We start from the raw sequence: 19,034 nt of genomic DNA, 5'->3' as shown, positions 1-19,034 counted from the left end.
CTGAGTAAGAATAGGGTCACTGTGACCTGCTTTCCTTTACTGTAGAAGTACTGTAAGATAAGGGAGAGGGTCTCCCCCTCCCCTTAGCCTATTTTCCCTCTTTAGATTTATAGATGTCACCTCAGTTGTAATCATTAACTAAGGGAATGGGAATTGGAGTTTCTGTGCCTCAATTTCTGGGTTCTTTGTCCAGCTTTCATGCTCAGATTGTAAGCCCACCTCCCAGCCAATGGTGAGAAGGGTCAGAGGTGGGCGGGAATTCTCTTGTGTTAGGTATAATTATGGGTGTTTTCCCTCTTGTAAAGTGCCTCCCTTGCCGGATTTGTTCTAGTGGGGGATGCCCAATTCTGGAGAATTGAATACAATTTATTTCTGTTCCCATCCTGAGATGGCTCCATATTAACTTTTAATTGGTGAGGGTCTTTCATCCCACAGAGCAGTCTGGGAGAGCCTAAGGATCCATATCCCAGAATAATGCTTGTAAATACATAAAATACATAGGGTTGCAAAGGAAGTCAATTATATTTAAATACAGGGGGTCCCTAATGTCTGGACACATAGGAAAATTGATGGCAACGTGGAGTTATTGCATCGAGTTCATGTGAATCTTGCAAAGCACATCAACCTTTGCATAACAAATTATGGAAATCATATTGAAGATGTTACTTGTTAATATTCCAATTAAATAAAATGTTGACAATTTCATTCATTTCATTTCTTGAAAATATGCATTTTTGGCTATGTGTCCAGACTTTAAGAACACCCTGTATAGTTATCAAAAATATATTTTTAAAAAAACAAGTTCACAATCCCCAAGCTAAGAACTCCCAGACTAAAAAGGTCTGTATCTTTACCTCAAAAGTACTCAGATTTCTGGACAGATGGTTTTATCCCCATGGCCTCTGCCATTACCTAGTATGGGGGGATGGCATCCTGCCCCACTCATTTGCCATACAAATGGATCCCTTGATCTTTAAAATCCACTCCTTCCCCATTCTACCCTCTCCAATGGGAGTGACTTCTGTGGCTGAGATCAATGTTCTCTGGTGCTGATGGGATCCATGTACTTCCTTCACTTCCTCAAGACTTGATTAATGTTCATTCTCCCATCTTTTCCCTATCTTTTAGCTCATGATCCAACTCACTGAGTCCTCCCTTTTGTACCTCAATAGACTAGCCAGGGACCTCCACCCAAAGCCGAGTCTGCTCTGGGGTTCAGTGCTCTGACAGTTGGATTTGAGGAGCTAGAAGATCCTAGTAATTTCTTCTCCTACCTTACAAGGACAGACTTTTGTTACCAGAGGCATGACTTCTAGTAGTTAAGATTTCAAGGCTCCCGAAATTTTGCTGACTGCCCCATTTCTTTTTACCTAATCTTTTCTTTTCCTTTCTCTCAAATCTAATGAGAGTTCAGTTCCAATAATGCCTCTTGTCAATGAAAGAAGGTGGTCCAGAGTTCTTCAAGACTATCCCAATGAACACAAGCTCTGGTGAGTCCTCATGAAGCTAGAAAAGCTCCAAGGGAAACCTTGAGGCTAGATTCTGTGTTTGTTTACCAAGGAATAGCTCAGCTAAGTGTGGAGGGGCTCTCTACATTACAGGACTGCCATGTAGGAAAAGTAGTGCAATACACTGGAAAGACCAATGGCTTTGGAGTCACAGGATTTGGGTTCAAATCCTGCCTCTGTCACTACCTGTGTGGTCTTGGGTGAATCATCAACTCTCTTGTCCTCAGTTGCCTCATCAGCAAAATGAAAGGGTTGAGACCTATGGCCTCTAAGGTGCCTTCCCTCTTTGATGAATATTTTGGCATAGATATTCATGAAGACTATTTACTAGGCATAGAGGGGTTGGCTTCTGCAGTGTGGTACTTACAAAGGTGAAAGTATATCCATGGGATCACAGATTTTGAGCCTGAAGGAACCTTACAGGTCATCTGGTCCAGTCCCTCATTTCATAAACGAGGAAAATGAGACCAGGAGAAATAAAACAATGGGCAGGAGTGGGACCCAAACCCAGGTCTTGTGACTCCAATTACAATGTTTATTTTCACTGTCCTTAGAATGAAAACTAGTTACAGATGTCTGAGTAAAGCTATTCACCCCAGGAGTTGGCTCCTAAAAGGTTGTGGAGAGAAGACTTTCAGGGGGTAACGGATAGAGAGAGAAGTGACAGAGAATTTGACTTCTGCTTGAGTCCTCCAAGGACAGGCTGGTTTCCTTCATTGTGATTCCATATGGCTCTGGCTTCAGGCATGACCCAACTGGATTCTGTTCCCCTTTTTTAAGCCTGGCAGAATGCCTGCTCTTGTCTTCTTCACTCCTGGTCCTCAGCTGGGAAGCATGAGATGCTGCCAACAAGTCCTAGTATGGAGTGGGAGGAGGATAGGAAGCCAGTGACAACAGTCAAGTGATTCCTGACCACAAGGCACAGAGTCACTTTTATTGTCAGTAAGAAAAAAGAAACATGACATAGAAGAAGGAGACATATAGAAAGAGGCCAGCAGGTAGGTTTTAGAATGCAAAGTATTTAAAAAGTATTTTAAAAGGCTCTTCCTATTAGTCATCAGGAATTAGAAAATACCAAAAGTACAATTCTTGCCCCCACGCCCCCAAACTCTGTTGTAAAAATGTGTTATAGAAATACTTGTCCAGGACATCTTGAAGGCTGCTACAGTGCTGGAGTATTTCAGAAGAAGAAATAATGTCTATCTGTGTCCCAAGAGTGATTCCATGAAGAGGGAGAAGAGCTTCCTCTCTGCGCCAACGAAATAATAAGCCAGGGATGGGAGATCTTGGTCCACAAAGTCTCCAGTGTTGGTAGTGAGTCATGCCCTCAATGTGGTCAGAGTTGAGAGGAATCTCTCACCCTTTCCTTCAGGTGCTATGTCCTGAATCCCTTCTTTCTCTTCTGCAGGGTGGCCCCTTCTCTCTGTGTCTGAAGGGACTAGATTGGAGCTGCCTCAGAGGTCAGTAGACAGGTTATCTAGAACACGTTCTCCAGGCTGTTTTCCTTCTTCAGAAGACTTGGACGCCAACTTTATAGAAAGGAAGAAACAACACAAGTAATGATGGTATGGATTGCTTTAGTAGCCAGATCAAAGTCACCCCCACCTCTGCCCTTTCTTAATTCTTCTCCAACCACATAGGCCAAAGCTAGCCTAGACTAGTGTAGCAGGCCTAGTCTGAGAACCCAGGATCTGATACCCTTGCCTCGGCTTTCATGATGTAGTGACAAAAGCACATGGGTAGGTATTAGAAGACCTGAGTTCAAGTATCATGTTTCTCACTAACTAAATGATCCTAGTAGATCTGTATATATGTACGTATATGTGTGCGTATATGTATATACATATATATACATATACATGTGTATATATGTATGTAAATACACACATACACGCATACATATACATACATACATACACATACACAGTGTGTATATGTGTGCATATATGTACATATATATGCATGTATGCATGCACACACACATATATACATATACATACACAGATGTGTATATATATACACACATAAATATATACACATGTATATATGTATTTTTTGCAGGGGGGAGGGGTGGCAGAGGGTCCAGGACACCAGAAGCTGGTGGTGTTCACTGAGGAGGACAAAGATTATCACTGTTGGGGAACTGGACAGGAGCTGCCCAGGAAGAAGCTCACCTGGAGCACTGCCTAAGGAGAGAATGAAGAAAAGGAAGAACGGTTACCCCGCATGGTGGGGGTTAGGGGCACAGCATCCCCACAATCTGGAAAATCTGAATAAAATTTTTTGGCCCTTCCTTCCCAACAGAGAAGAAGTCTTTATTATTACGGTATTAAAAGATAAAATATGCTGATATTGTACATATTTTTTCTGCATTTCTGAGTTTCTAAACTTTTTCTGTATTGTCTGCCGGACTTCATGTATCATCTGCAACTTCCTCAAAACTCCCCCCAAATTCCCATTTAATTTCTTATGCTGACCCTTGGCATATTGGAATACTGAAAAGGAAAGTCACAGTGTGGAAGGGATAACTGTTGATTGTTTCCTATTTCTGACTAATTAATTAGATCTTGGTAACTAAATGCTAAAATAACTTGTGTCTATACTGTTGAAGGAAATACTGCAAATGCTCCCAGTGTCCTCTAAATTTCAGTGTCATAGTCACAACAACCTAGTTAAGGCTCGTGACACAAGGCAAATCACTTTCTCTGGGTCTCAGTTACCTCATCGTAAAAATAAAGGTATTGGAATAGAATCTATTCCATAAATATCTATGTAATAGATAATCTAAAACAACCTAATCTAATCTCAGATAAATCCAACTAAGACAGTCTTTAGGGACTTCCCTTTGACAATGATACTAACAATTACGTCCTGAGAGAGAAGAGTCATTTTCTTTGATGCCAACCTTGAAAGGTTAGGGATATCTGCCCATCTTTACCACTTTCCTGGCTCAAACCCAAGCTCTTCCTCCTTTTATATCACTGACAAAGGGCAATGGGGGTAGAGGTGTGATCCCAGGCAGACCTGCTCTGTTGAAACCATAAGTGAGCAGAGCCCTCATGTGGCCCTGGTGGTGAACTGCACTTCTAGCCAGAGTTTGGCAAGTTGGGAGCTGGGAGGGGCCGATATCACCTGGGCTCCAAAGTTGTCACCTGGGGTAAGGCCCTGAACATGGATCTCTTCCTCTTTGCTACTGCTTTTCTTAGGCTTCTTTCTCAGTACTCTTGGGAATCTGCCACATGACAACCAGCCAGCCCCATGTATACATACCATTGTCTTGAAGAACTGGTTCACCTTTTTCCTTGTTAGGGTCTTCTTGTCCCCATCAGAGAGAAAGAAGGTCTGGCTGAGCCGGGGGGATGCACAGGCCTCATCCGGCCCCTGACTGGGGGCCACTGACAACGTTAATGCTAGAAATAACCCAGACGTTGGAGGGGGTGAGGAAAGGAGGTAATGAGGGAGCTATAAAGGCAGGTAGTGAGGCAGGCTCTGCTGAGGGACAACTCCTAATTGCCAGGGAGAGGGAAGCACTTTCTCCTAGCTTTTTGTTCCTAGAGCGAGGCCACGTGAGAAAGAGTAATGGTTTTGGTACCAGAGGATCCTTTGCTGATCCATCCTCTGTTGCTTCCTACTTGTATGACTGTGGGCAAGACACTTGTCATTTGTAAGGCTTATTTTCTGCCTCTGTCAATTGAGGTTGGATTAGGCAGCTTCTCAGGTGCTTTAGCTCTAAGTTCTATGATTCTCCTGTGTGTGTGTGTGTGTGTGTGTGTGTGTGTGTGTGTGAGAGAGAGAGAGAGAGTCTGCAGTGCTGGTTTAGGTGACGGCAGTCCTGCCTCTTGGCACCAGGATGGAGCAGTGCTCAAGGGTATCTAGGTAGAAAATGAGCAGGGTGAGGATGGGGGGTGGGGAATGGGGGCGAGAGGAGGACATTTTGGCACCCAGAGGACCCAGGAAATTCTATCTTAAGGAAAGGAGAAAAGAATGCCTTTCCTTTCTCTGTTCCCTATTCTGCTGGCCTCAGGAGGATCTGGTTCTCATTCTTATGGGAGTCATCAAGGTGGCATAGCAGAAATGGCCCTGACCTGAACTGGAATGGGAGGAGACTTACTTTGTAGTCCCCTCAGCCTCTGACTTAGGCTATGAGCTTGATAAGTCACTTCATCTCCTCGTCCACACTCTGTTTTTATTTATAGATCATAGAACCATAGATTTAGAATTGGAAGGAAACTTTGTGGACATTAGGTCTGCCGTATGTGTGTGTGTGTGTGTGTGTGTGTATGTATGTATGTGCATGTAGGTATGTAAATGCATGTATGAATGCATATGTGTGTGTGTATATATGTGTATGTATATGTATGTATGAATGCATGTGTATGTATATGCATATATGTACGTATATGTGTATGTATAAATACATATACATATATGTATGTGTGTATATATACACACACATACACACACACACACACACACACATATATATATATATATAAACAGAGGTTAAATGACTTACCCAGGTCTACATAGTTAATAACAATATAACCACAAATAGTAGCAGCAGTAGTGATAGTGGTGGTGCCAATAAGGGTAGTAGTAGTAGTAGTAGTAGTAGTGGTAGCAATGGCGGCGGTGGTGGTAGCGATAGTAGTGGTAGTAGTAATGATAGTAGTAGTGGTGATAGTAGTGACAATAGCAATAGTAGTGGTAGTGGTGGTAGTAGTATGATGGTGATCGTAGTAGTGGTGATAATGGTGGTAGGGGTGGTTGGAAGTAGTGATAGTAGTGGTAGTGGTAGCAGTAGTAGCAATAGTAATGATGGTGGTAGTTGTGGTAGTAGTGGTATCAGTAGCAGTATTAGTAATAGTGATGGTGGTGATAGTAACAATAGTGGTGGTCGTAATAACAATGAGGGGGGTGGTAGTAGTGTAGTGGTCATTAGTAATGGTAGCAGTGGTGGTGGTGGTAGTGGTGGTGATAGTAACAATAGTGGTGGTAGTGGTGGTGGCCATAATAATAATGGTGGTGGTGGTAGTAGCGTCGTGGTCATTAGTAATAGTAGTGGTGGTAGTGGTGACAGTAGTGGTGATCAAGAGCTCACATTTAAGTCTGCTTACATTATTGTCACACAACCGCCTGTAAGTTAGTAAGGACCCGAGGCTGGATGTGAAGTACAACTCTCTATCCACCACTCCATGCTGCTTCTCCAATAATATTAATCTTCTCCTTGCCTACTTCAAAGCTGTTGTGATGATTCAGTGTAATAATGATTGTGAAAGTGCTTTGAAAAGAATTATGGGCAATATAAACCTAAGAAATGATTGGTCTAATTTTCAAACTAGAAATAGCCCTGGATCCATAGAAACAACTCTCTGGACTAGGGGAAACCTCAGCCTTAGAAAGCACTAGAAACTCAATATAGCAAGGGCAAGTTTGACCCTGGCTATGGAGAGGATTGTGTTATGCTAAGAGAGTGAGAAGGATGAGGATGGTCTTGAATCCAGGACCCAGGTCTTACTAGGGCTCATGTCATGGCTAGAGGTGGGAGACAAGGGAGGGAGAAGGGGTGGTATGGGTATGACATCAGGTTTCTAGGGGAAGAATGGCCCGAGTAACTGATAAGTCCTTTACTGAAAGGCAGGATTACCTACCCTCCTTGAGGTTTATCAGATTTCCTAAAATGCTTTGCTTGATCTTCCTTGACCTAAGACATGACTATAATTCCCACTCATCTTTTAATTATCTGGTTCAATAGCCAGAGTTCCCTTTAGATTCTTGCAGGAGGACTTGTACCTGGAATGGTTGGCATAGACTGACTGGCGAAGCTCATCTGCTTAAGGACAGATGTTTTTGGTGGGAGAGTCAGGTGTTCAGAGAGGTTGGTGTCACTCATGAACTCATGCTTCCTTGATAACTGGATGACAATACACACACAAACATATACAAGGTTAGCTGAAAGCAACTAAGTCAGTTTGGGAAGGGGAGGGGATTGGTCTTGGTCATCATGATTAAAACTACAACATTAAATATCCCTGCATACAGTCCCTTGCCTACAGTGTATTACTCCGTACTCTGTGTACAGGTCAATAAGAATAGTTCTCTTTTTTCTCTTCCTTCCTTCCCTCCTTTTTTCCTTCCTTTTTTCCTTTCTTCCTTCCTTCCTTCCTTCCTTCCTTCCTTCCTTCCTTCCTTCCTTCCTTCCTTCCTTCCTTCCTTCCTTCCTTCCTCCCTCCCTTCCTTCCTGTCTCTCTCTCTCACTCACTCTTGCTCTCGCTCTCCCTTTCCTTCCCCCCTAAATGAATAACATCTCTGGGACAGGCTTAGAAGACACCTAAGAGACTAGACTTTAAAGTCATATAATCATAGAACATTAGACTTTAGTTATCATCTGTAGTCCAGTACAGTCATTTTATAGGAAAGGAAAGCCCAGAGAGTAACCACCCAAGATCCGAAATAAACTAAACTGAAATCGTCCAAGATCCCAAAACTGACTGTACATCTTTAAAAATGATTCCAGGCCTGGAGAGTTCTGGTTGGAGAGGGAGGATTACATTAGTTCCCAGAGGTAGGAAGAAGAAAGATCCAGACTGCTCTAAGCTGGGCTCTGCTAGCACCCAAATAAGCCTCCTCCTTCCTCCTACAATCCCATTGAGGCATGAAAAGCTTTAGCTCTCTGACACTCACTCGCTTCATGTCTGACTCAGCCACGGTTTTCTCATCAGCAAACACCACACTACTTCTTTTCATTCTCTTCTTGGACCTCCGTAGCTTTACCTCAGGCAGGGTGTTGCCTTGAGGGAGGTTCTCTTCCATCTCTGCTTTTGGGGTCCCTGGTGGGGCTACATCCAGGTCAAAGCTAGAGGGCACAAGCAGCAAGCAGTAAGAGATACTTCTGTAAGAAATAGCATTGAACTTCCTTGCCATGCTAGGACTTCTTTGTTGGGACAGCATTACCAGGGAAGGGGAGAAAGGGAGTTACTTATGGTCTTAGTAGAGGAATTAAGGATGTGGGGACATGGGGATGGGAGAGGTACTTATCAGAACCAGACTTAGCTGTTCTAGGGTTAACAAATGCAGGGGTCTGAAGAGGTAAAGAGTGTGCCATAACCCTGGGAGAAAAGGATCCAGAGGCACAGGGGGAGACAGTTCCTCAGTTTGCCAGATGTAAGGAAGTGCAGTGATGATAAAATGGGGTGGAAAGGGAGAATGGTACCATGATAGTGGATGGGGGGAGGCATATGGAGAGAGTTGCTCACAACTGTCATCGTGTCCTGTGGGATGAAAGCATCATTTCTCAGGGGAAGACTGCCATGATATGGAAAACAGGTGGGGTGACAGGGTAGAGATGGTTCTATGAAGCTAGGAAGGGAATGGGGATTTCTTGGGGCAAGAAGAAAGGTAGAACACCACAAGACCCTATGAAACGGAAGATGGAAGAATTCTGCCACTATATAGGGATGAGTTGGTAAGGAGAACATGAGGGGTCCCTAGGATGGAATAGAAGAGTGAAGGGACACAAATTGAACGGGGGTCAGGGCACTATGTGAAGGAAACCTGTGAGGGTTTTTCAGGAAATAGAGGAAAGGGTCAAGTGGATAGCCACAGCCAACCTTTCTGATACAGCCTTGTTGGGGGTACTGCAATCCGAGCTCATGGAGGTCAGGGAAATGATGGACATCTGCCGATAGGATCGAAGCATAGATCGAGGACGGCCTAATCTCCTGTCATCAAAATCAGGCTATGGGACAAAAACACAGGAGAAATGGAGGCTAAATACTGCAGATTGATATACATCAAGAAGCAGATAGGAGCAGGCATTGATGTAGTTGTCTTTCAGCCATTGATTGTGGATCCCTGCAGTGGTGGTATGTATAGGTGGCATGTGGGAAGGCAGAGAGTTGCCGCAGAAGGGAATTAGGAGACTCAGAATTTTGTGTTAGAAAACCCAGCAGTCTGGATGGAGTCTCATTTCTACCAATATGTCTTTGGTGCTCAAAGTGTTTGCTGAACAGAATTGAATTGATTGACAATTTGACAGAAGAATCAGAATCATAGCATTTGATGTCCACTACAATGGTATGATTGCATTTTTGGATTCTTTCCATCCTAAAATCAGGATAAAGTCTACTCTGAGCCAATTAATTCTCAAGCATGATTCTAGTTCCCTATTCCCTGTCTCCACCTCCTCCCACCCACCCACCCATTTTTCCACTCCCTACTCACACACATAAACACACACACACACACACACACACACACACACACACACACACACACACATATTCTTCCCCATCATGGGGCCATACCAGCTCTCGGACTCCATATTCCTTTTCCACCTTCACTTTCAAGCTCTTAAAACACTCTTCCATCCGGTCATGGAAAGGACGGAGGTTTTCAGATACCCTTTTCTCATGGATCTTAATCCCAGCTCCTAGGAAGGGGATCTGGAAAGGACAAAGAGAGAATGGTGAACTGGGTTCCTATTATTAACTATCAGATCACGAGTAATCAATGGATTCTTCCTCGGAGTCCCTTTTCTTTCATTTTACACCCCTGACCCCAGCCATCTCTGTAAGGATCATGCATAATCTGCCTTTAAAGAATTCATGTGAATTCTATCCTTCAAGATCTGGGTGACCCTTACAGGTTTGTTGATTCACCAAAGAAAATAGGAAAGAAAAAAATCAAGGAGAAACTAGACAGCATGGAATACACTCAGGATTAAAAGCCATCTGGAGGTTTTTTGGATTTTGTATTTTAAAGCAGCCCTTTAGATAAAGAGTAGAAGGCACAGGAGGTCCTTAATTAGGAATTCTTATTTCAAAAAGAAAAAAAAAAGAAAGAAAATAAACACAACAGAACCTACAACCAATGTTTTTATGTCCCAGATCTCCCCAGAGTAGCATATATTCCCTAGAGCAAAAGCTGGCTTTCCTTTGTGCTGTGAATGAAGTAGGCAGTGACAGTAGCTAATCCTTCAGCACCTCACTCAGTGTCATTCAAACACCTGCCTCCCTGGGACTGATCTCTCCCAGTTCTCTAGTCTCCTGACCTCTAGAGGCAAATGTATCTTTGCTGTGAGGAGAGGTATACAGACAGCATGTCAGTGTCTGAGGGGGGCAGTTGTAAGAGAACCCAGAGGGAAAGACAGGTCTGTCAGAAGCCTGGCAACAGCAACCTAAGTACCCCTTATGTATCTCCTAGGCACCTCTTTTTCCTAGAAGAGAAAGAGGAAAGAGGGAGGAAAGAAGGGAAGAACAGGGGCAGAGGGGAGGGAGAGACAGATAGGCAAAGTGAGACACAAAAAGAGAGACAGAGACAGAGGAAGAAAGACAGAAAGAGGTAGAGAGGCAGAAAAGGGGAGAGGAGAGAGAAGAAAGGCAGAAGGAATGAGGGGGAAGGTGAGAAGGAAAAGAAAGGAAAGGGGAGAAGAAAACAGAGGGACAAGAGAAGAAGACTGGTTTTTAGAAAGAAGAAAAGACAGATCTACAAGGGCCTCCTTCAATTCTGTTCCTGTCCCCTTTTGGCTTGTATCCCCTGTTATTTGGGCAACATGAGCTCAGGGAACAAAATTTCGGTTTTAATTTAACCTCAGACAAGTACAATTAATAAAATGAATCCATGGTGGTGGGATGGGGTTGGGGGAAGAGGTGAAGCACAACCATAGTATTAATTATTCCAATGTCTAAATAACTGATCTTTTATTTTAGCCTGCTCACAAAGCTACATTCCCATGGTTAATACAGATAAAGTTATCTGAAAATCTCCATCTCCTGATGTTCTCTGGGAAAGCAGCATGTCATAACAGATAGTGCACTAGACAATCCAGATGACGTGGGTTTGAGTTCTGACACTTACTAGGTGTACAACCATGGCTACGTTATTTATCTTTTCTGAGTCTCATTTTCCTTATATTTAAAAAGGGACTAACAGTGCCCATAATACTCACCTCACAGGGCTCTCATGGGGTTCAATCAAATGAGGTAATGGATGGGAAGCACTATGCAAACCTCAAATCATTATGTAAATGTCAGATATAATTTTTATTATTGTTTCATCCAGTAAAGATGTCATTCATGGAAGTGATAGAAAATCATTTTAAATCATGTTCTGTCACTTGGCAGCAATCAAAAGGAAGGAGAGAGAGGAATATAAATACTGCGACAGGAATTCCCTGTCTCACCCCACAGTACCTGCCATGCGATCAGGTCCTTGAGTTGGCTCAGTTTGTCTTGGTCTTCAGGGTGATTTCTAGTATATTCTTCTGTGAAGAAAGCCTGGATCAGATAGATGAGAATGAGTTTTTCTTCCCCAACACACACAAAAAAATGAGACTGGCCAGCCCCAAGCTCTCTGGTGCTTGGCAAAGAATTTGACTTGAAAGGGAAGGCAAATAGATTTCTCTGCTTCAGAACAAAGTTACCTGTGGAGATCTCTGCTGTGGGGTTCCCGTGCCTAAGAGGCTCGAACCAGGTCTGGCTCATAATGAGAATCACAGTCTAAATGCAGGGTGGCAGGAGCTTGGGGGTTTGTTTCTCAGCTTCTTGTTCTTCTCACTATGACCTTCAGAAGGTTACTGACTATCTAGGTCATTGGTTCTTCACTGGGAAAGACGGATGGATAGATGAATTAATGGATGGATGGATGGATGGATGGATGGATGGATGGATGGACAGATGGATAGATGAATGGATGGGTGGATGGATGGATGGATGGATGGATGGATAGATGGATGGATGGATGGATGGATGGATGGATAGATGAATAGATGGATGGATGGATGGATGGATGGATAGATGGATGGATGGATGGATGGATGAATGGATGGATGGATGAATGGATGGATGGATAGCTAAATGGACCAATGGATAGTTGTGTGTGTATCTCTGTGTTTCTGTATAAGTGTATCTATATCATTGCTCTAGGTCTGCAAGGTGCAGCAATGAGAAAGCGGCTAAAAGTATGACCTTGAAATTAGGAAAACCTGGGTTCAAATTCTGCCTTTGACACATTAATTTCAGTTCTCTTCAAAAATGAAGGACAAACAACACCGTCAACAACTTCCTAAGGTGATAAGTCACAGATAAGTTGCTAATTTGCATCAGTACAGGGAGATCCCACACTGGGAGTTCCCTACCCAGAGGAAATCACACCTCTAGAACTATACATGTACATCCATGTAAATGTATACATATCTAAATGCACAACACACAATTACAATTACATGCATAAATACATGCATCCAACGAGGCAGGCTCTGCAGACAATGAAAGTCTATGAATAGTGGTTACCAATCAAGGAGTGTTCTCTAGTGAGACAATTTTGACAAGGCCATGGCTATTATGTTGGTTTTTTCATCCACCATTGTTGCCACAGTCATCACCACCGGGTAGAGCAGTTTCAACTATGAAGGACCTTATATGGAGATACAGATAGATAACTGTGATAATTATAAACCTACATTGTTTGACGTTATTGGGTATAGCTTGATGTCATATAATAATGACATATGGAGTCACTTAGGCCAAGTAAGTGGTCCTAGTGCCCATAGAAACATATAGGCAAAAATAGACAGTTTGTGCTTTTCCACAGTTAACTGTGGGTCAGGTGGATAAGGCTTGCTGTTCTTGGTGGGATGAACTCTTGACCTACTGCAGGGGCCTTCCGTCATTCTCCCTCTGCTGCCCTAGTTAATGTTAGACGCTCCCACCAGTTTGTGCTCCTGATAATGAAACTCCCCTTAGCTGAACTTCATCTAAGCCTGGTATGGATAAGGGACTCAGACAACTTTTCCACTACGCCTAGGTCTGATTAGAAATAACCCCCTCCACCCTCCCCCACACATCTGTACCAATTACCTGTTCTCAGCCAAGGCCTTTTTAGGGTATAGAATCTTACCACCTGAACCTCATCTGTGAGTGAGTTCCCTCCCCAACATGTCTGTCTTACTCTCTGCTCAGTGAGTTTCTTGTATGTGGAGCCAAGTCTCTGTCTGTTTATATTGCTATAGCGTATATATGGGCATCTAGGTGGTGCAGTGATAGAATGCCAGGTCTGAAGTCAGGAAGACTCATTTTCCTGAGTTCAAATCTGATCTCAGACGCTTCCTAGCTGTGTGACCCTGGGAAAGTCACTGAACCCTGTTTGCCTCACTTCCTTGTCTATAAAATAAGCTGGAGAAGCAAATGGCCAACTATTCCAGTATCTTTGCCAAGAAAACCCTAAACTGGGTCATGAAGAGTTGGGCATGACTGAAACAATTGAACAATAACAGATATATTTGTGTATCTATATCTATCTATATATATACATAAGTATGTATACATATACCTACATATACACGTATAGATACATATATACACACATATACAAATACACACATATACAAATACACACATATGCATATATACACATAAGTATATATATATACATATACACATGCAAGTATGTATGTATATGTGTGTATATACATGTGTGTATATATACATAAACATATGCATACACACACACACACACACACACACACACACACACACACACACACATATATATATATGTAAAATCTCATAACATCCTAGCTAGTGGAAGCTGGTGCAACTGGTGGTATGGTGACTGACCTTGTGACCATGGTGGTGGATGAAGGCACCAATATGAAATTGAAAGGTACTCCTGGGGAATGTCCTTTGATTCACAGCTGCTCTTGGCAGAGGTTCGCACTGTGTATGGCCTATCTCTTAGAGTCTCATTCAGCCTGTAAGGCCGTGGCTCAAATAGAGACAGTTGAGTCCATCAAATGGGGATAGCAAACCTCAAACCTCCCTATTTCTCTGGGACATGACATAGGAAGAGGCAGCTTGGGACAGTGGGTAGGGCACTGGATTTGAAGTCAGAAGATCTGGGTTGGAATCCCAGCTTTTTGGCCCGTGCAAGAGAGGATAAATCTCTTATCCTCTATGGGTCTTGGTATCCTCATGTAAAATGAGGGGGTTGGACTACTAGGTGTCTAATGCTACCTTGCAGCTCTAAATCTATGGAAAGGGACTGGACCTATGATCTCATTGGTTAGGGGAACTCTACCAATGCAAGCTGGTGATGTCTGCAACCTCTAGTCTTAGAAAGCAGTGAAGGGTTTTGCCCAAGATCACACTGCCAGTGTCTGTCAGCAGCAGGACTTGAACTCAGGTCATTCTAGTTTCTAGGCTGGGTCTGTAGGCACTATAAGATTCTGCCTTTCTCAAAATATATGATGCTATGAAATCAATTGATAAGTAGTCATTGAGAGGTCTATAGCAGCCACGTGTGGCAGAAGGCCCACATGAATTTATATTCCACTAATCGAGCTGCAGCCTCATCACAACAGTCTTATCAGGAAACGTCTGGCTGGTGAGGAAAATCACAAGGAAACAATGACTCTTCAATGGCTGGCATCAGGCCCATGTTCTGTGCCACCTAGGAAGGCTTCTGTCTCTGACAGACCTTTGGGGATGTCCTCTTGCCTCCAAAGACCTCACCTTTTCATATTTTGCAAATCCTCCCATGACGGCAGGGTCCACGATCCCATTCAGAAGCATGGAGAGAGGGTTGATGGGGAGATTCTCATCACTCTGGTATTGATTAATCATCATCAGGATCTTCTCATTAGCTGTGGACATGGTTTCGATGGCATTCTCCAGAGGACTAATTGTGGTCTATGGAAAGGAGATCACCAAGAAAAAAATGGCTTTTAGTATATTTTATTTTATTTTTTAAGTCATTAGTACTGACTTCATTTTTTGTATATAAGTTTAATGCAGAAAAATTTCCAGAGGTATAAGTGAAGGACCTTATTATAGGCAGCTAGGTGGTATAGGTAACCTGGAGTCAGGCGGCATAGGTGAACTGGTGTTCAAATCTACCCTGAGACACTTACTAGCTGCATGACTCTGGGTAAATCGCTTAACCTTTGTTTGCCTCAGTTTCCTTAACTGTAAAATGAGGATAATACTAGCATCTACATCCCAGGGTTGTTATAAGGATAAAATGAAATCGTATTTGTAAAGCACTTTGCAAACCTTAGGGCACTATGTAAATGCTTGCTATTGTGATGATGGTGATAGAGCTCTGAGCCTGGAGTCAGGAAGATCTGAATTCAAATCTGGCATCATACACTATCTAGCTGTGTGACCCTGGACAATTCACATAGCCTGTTTGCCTCTGTTTCTTTTATCTGTAAAACAGACATAATAATAGCACCTCCCTCCCAGGATTGTTATGAGGTCTGAATGAGATAATAATCATAAGCATTTAGCACAGCGCCTGGCACATAGGAGCCACATAAATGTTAGCTACTATTATCATCACCAATGAACCAAGGGAGTCACATCAGGGAGAGGCTTGGGCGAAAGGTGGGCTGCCTCTAAGTTAGGAAGAAGCCAATACTTCAGGGAAGAAATAGACTGGAGGAATAATGTTCCTTCTTTGTCTCCAAGAAATACCTCCAAGAGCCTTCAGGGCCCAACTCCTCCATTAGCCTTTTCTGATCCCCCCCTCCTACCTCCTAGCTAGAAGCGATCCTTCCCTTTTCCAAACATCTCAGGTCTGTGTTAGACTTCTCCTATCTAGTTACGCCATTATTTTGTATATACAGACCCTACCTCCTTTAACATACTGCACTCTCTTTGGGGACAGGGACTATAGACTTTTGCAGTCTTTGTATCCCAAAAACCTAGCATAGTAGGTACCTGATAAATATTCATTTAACTGAATTGAATTGAACTGAGTTGGCAAGAAAGCTACTTCATGTTTCAATTTAATTGTTTTTGACCACCATTTATTAAGTGGCAATTTCTATTTATTTTGCAAATAACTGTATTGTCTCCCTGGATATAAAGCAAGTTTCTTGAGGGCAAGGATTATTTAATTTTTGTCTTTATACCTTGAAATACTGAGGTAGACACATAGTAGATGTTTAATAGATGCTTATTGATTAGGCTGATTCGGTGCCAGATGCTATGCTTGGCATCAGAGATACCCTCAAGAAGCTTACATTCTATTGAGGGGAAACATGGATTCATGGAAGAAAATCCCAAACATAAGGACCCTCCCCCAAGCTCTGAACACACATAGATGGGACTTGTTTTGTTTTGTTTTTGTTTTTCTGACTGTAAAAGTTCCATTTCTCCCTAATAACCTTTCTTCTTCCTTTTTTGAAGATAATATAGGAGCTTAAGCTTAGCAAGGGGAGGGTACTCTAAGGCTATCTGGAGTTCGGAGAAGTTAGAGATCTCTGAACATCAGAGTAGTCAGGGGAGTCTTCCTGGGAGTGGTGAAGCATCTTCTGATTCTCATAGGAATTCAAGGAGAACCCCCCACCAGCCACTGGAGAGGGGTGGTGCTATTTCATAATAAATAGAATGGTGGACATCATGCTAACACAAATCTGTCTAAACCTCTTGGGCTAAGGGCACCTACTGCTGTTTCAGTCTGTTCCCTGACGTTATCTGGAGCAAGACTCATGGTGCATCATCCCATCCGTCAGGTTCCAACCTTCTCTGCACGTCCCCATAAGCCTATACCTCCCCTCCTTTTCACCTGGGGAGCTCTGAGAAGGGCATTCATTTCTTTTGCACCATGAGTGGGAATTCAAAGTCTGGGCCTCTTTTTTGCATCTCAGGACTCAAGCCTATACAAAGTGAGGGACAGGAATGAATCTGAACCTGCTATACTGGGGCCAAGCTCCCTGCCCTCACACAAGCTCTGTTTGCATAAGCTGAGGCCTGCCATCTGGTTTCACATCAAATTCACAGACCAGCTCAGTGGGTGTTTTATGAGCCACGAGCCTATGCTGCGTTCTGAAGGAAATTTATCGTGACCACTTAGATTGAACCCTGTACAGTACCGTGAATTTCAGCAGGGCCCTGGTATGGCACTGAATGAATCAGGTTTTTAAATGAGTTGGTAAAAACAGAAACACCCATTGATTTGATTTTCCTCATTTTTGAAAGCTTTTTTTATTCCTCAAATCTTTATCATCACTGTCGTCATCAAACTCAGAGAGTGAGAATTAAAAATAACTTTGCTTTCTTATCTAAGGACATTAGTAAAGACCAAATATAAAACTCCTGCTACAGGAGAGTCTGATGAAAGGAGCCTGGGGAGTCGGCAGACCTGGATTCTGGTCCTGATTCTGTCATTAATTTGTGGTGCGATTTTGGGCAAGTCACTGCATTTATCTCTGTGCTTCAATTCCTTACCTATACAGTTGGGATAATAAACCCTCCCCTCAAAGATCTGAGGATAAACTATCTCAATAGGTGAAAGCCCTTAAGGAATGCCCCAAAGCATACTGTACAAAAAATAAGATGATAATGATATGATCCCTTCTATTTGCATAGAAAAAGGAGGCAGGCTGGTCCAGTGGGAACAACACCAATGGTGGAAATAGATGACCTGGGTTCAGATCCTACTTGGATGTGTGACCTTGGATAAGTGATTTAACTTCCCTTGACTTCCGTTTCCTCATCCATAAAATGAAGAGGTTCAACTAAATGGCCTCAATCAAGGGTGGTGGAACCTGAGGCCACAGTGGCCCTCTAGGTCCTCAAGTGCAGCCCTTTGACTGAATCTAAACTTCGCAGGACAAATCCCCTTAATAAAAGGATTTGTGCTGTAAAACTTTGACTCAGTCAAAAGGTTGCACCCAAGGACCTAGAAGGCCACATGTGGCCTCAAGGCCATAGGTTCCCCACTCCTGCATGTCCCCTTCCAATTCTACATCTAAAATCCTATGTCATATTTTTCAAAGCACTTCCACACACATTATCTAGCTAGATCTACCCCAAAGTTATAATAGTGAAGGAAGATGTTACTATTAGGGCAGATTTATAGGGCAGATACTATTATTACTGTCCTGTTTTACAGATAAGGAAACAGACTCAGGAGAGATGAAAGAATTAAACTCAAAGTTCAGGGCCTGGCACATAGTAGGTGCTTGTTGAATGAACGAATGAATGAATGAGTATCCCATGGCTAGATCCATAGATAGACCTCAGATTTCCTGATTCCCAGGCCAGGTTTCTTTCTACTATACAAAAGGAGAGAATCTGCAATTCAGCTCTAACAGAGCATCTTTAAAAAAAAAAAACACTGTCAGAAACTATACCTGGAATAAGTATCATATAAAATAAATATTAACATACAGAACAGAAAAGCAAATATTTAGGAATGAAAGGCTTTTAGCATAGTATTTATTCAGTCTGGGCCAGGAACATATCTGGAAATCTTCCTCAAGACAACATCAATCTTTCAGAGGCAATTCTTCGGATGACCCTTCCTAAGGATTTCCTGGCCCATTTTGTAAAGGATATCTAGGTGGAAGAGGGACTGAGACCTCAAAGACATCAGAACAAGATTAATACCTTTGGCTTTCTTGAGGCCATAATCCCCCTATCCATTCCTTTCATATAATCCTTCCTTCACCAAGTAGGCAATAACATATGAAGAAGTAAGAATAAGGCTCCAGGAGAAGGATGGTGGCAAGATAGACTG

The 19,034-nt window shown here is 42.8% G+C and overlaps 1 protein-coding gene across 1 annotated transcript in view; it reads right to left on the bottom strand.

The window, feature by feature from the left end:
- Window positions 1-2,022: 2,022 nt before the first annotated feature.
- The window catches only part of DOCK2 (dedicator of cytokinesis 2), a 513,031-nt gene continuing 496,019 nt past the window's right edge, over window positions 2,023-19,034 (bottom strand). The window contains exons 45-52 of the mRNA XM_036749404.1: window positions 15,020-15,196; window positions 11,702-11,785; window positions 9,815-9,952; window positions 9,119-9,246; window positions 8,193-8,364; window positions 7,302-7,422; window positions 4,779-4,918; window positions 2,023-3,037 (exon numbers count right to left, since the gene is read on the bottom strand). Of these exons, the coding sequence (XP_036605299.1) occupies window positions 2,963-3,037; window positions 4,779-4,918; window positions 7,302-7,422; window positions 8,193-8,364; window positions 9,119-9,246; window positions 9,815-9,952; window positions 11,702-11,785; window positions 15,020-15,196 (1,035 nt within the window). The 3' untranslated portion in view covers window positions 2,023-2,962. The remainder of the gene's footprint in view (window positions 3,038-4,778; window positions 4,919-7,301; window positions 7,423-8,192; window positions 8,365-9,118; window positions 9,247-9,814; window positions 9,953-11,701; window positions 11,786-15,019; window positions 15,197-19,034) is intronic.

This window comes from Trichosurus vulpecula, chromosome 3 (assembly GCF_011100635.1).
Source record: "Trichosurus vulpecula isolate mTriVul1 chromosome 3, mTriVul1.pri, whole genome shotgun sequence".
In the NCBI taxonomy this organism is placed as follows: Eukaryota; Metazoa; Chordata; class Mammalia; order Diprotodontia; family Phalangeridae; genus Trichosurus; species Trichosurus vulpecula.
The sequence above is the reverse complement of the archived record's forward strand: the minus strand, read 5'-3'. Positions and strand labels throughout refer to the sequence as shown.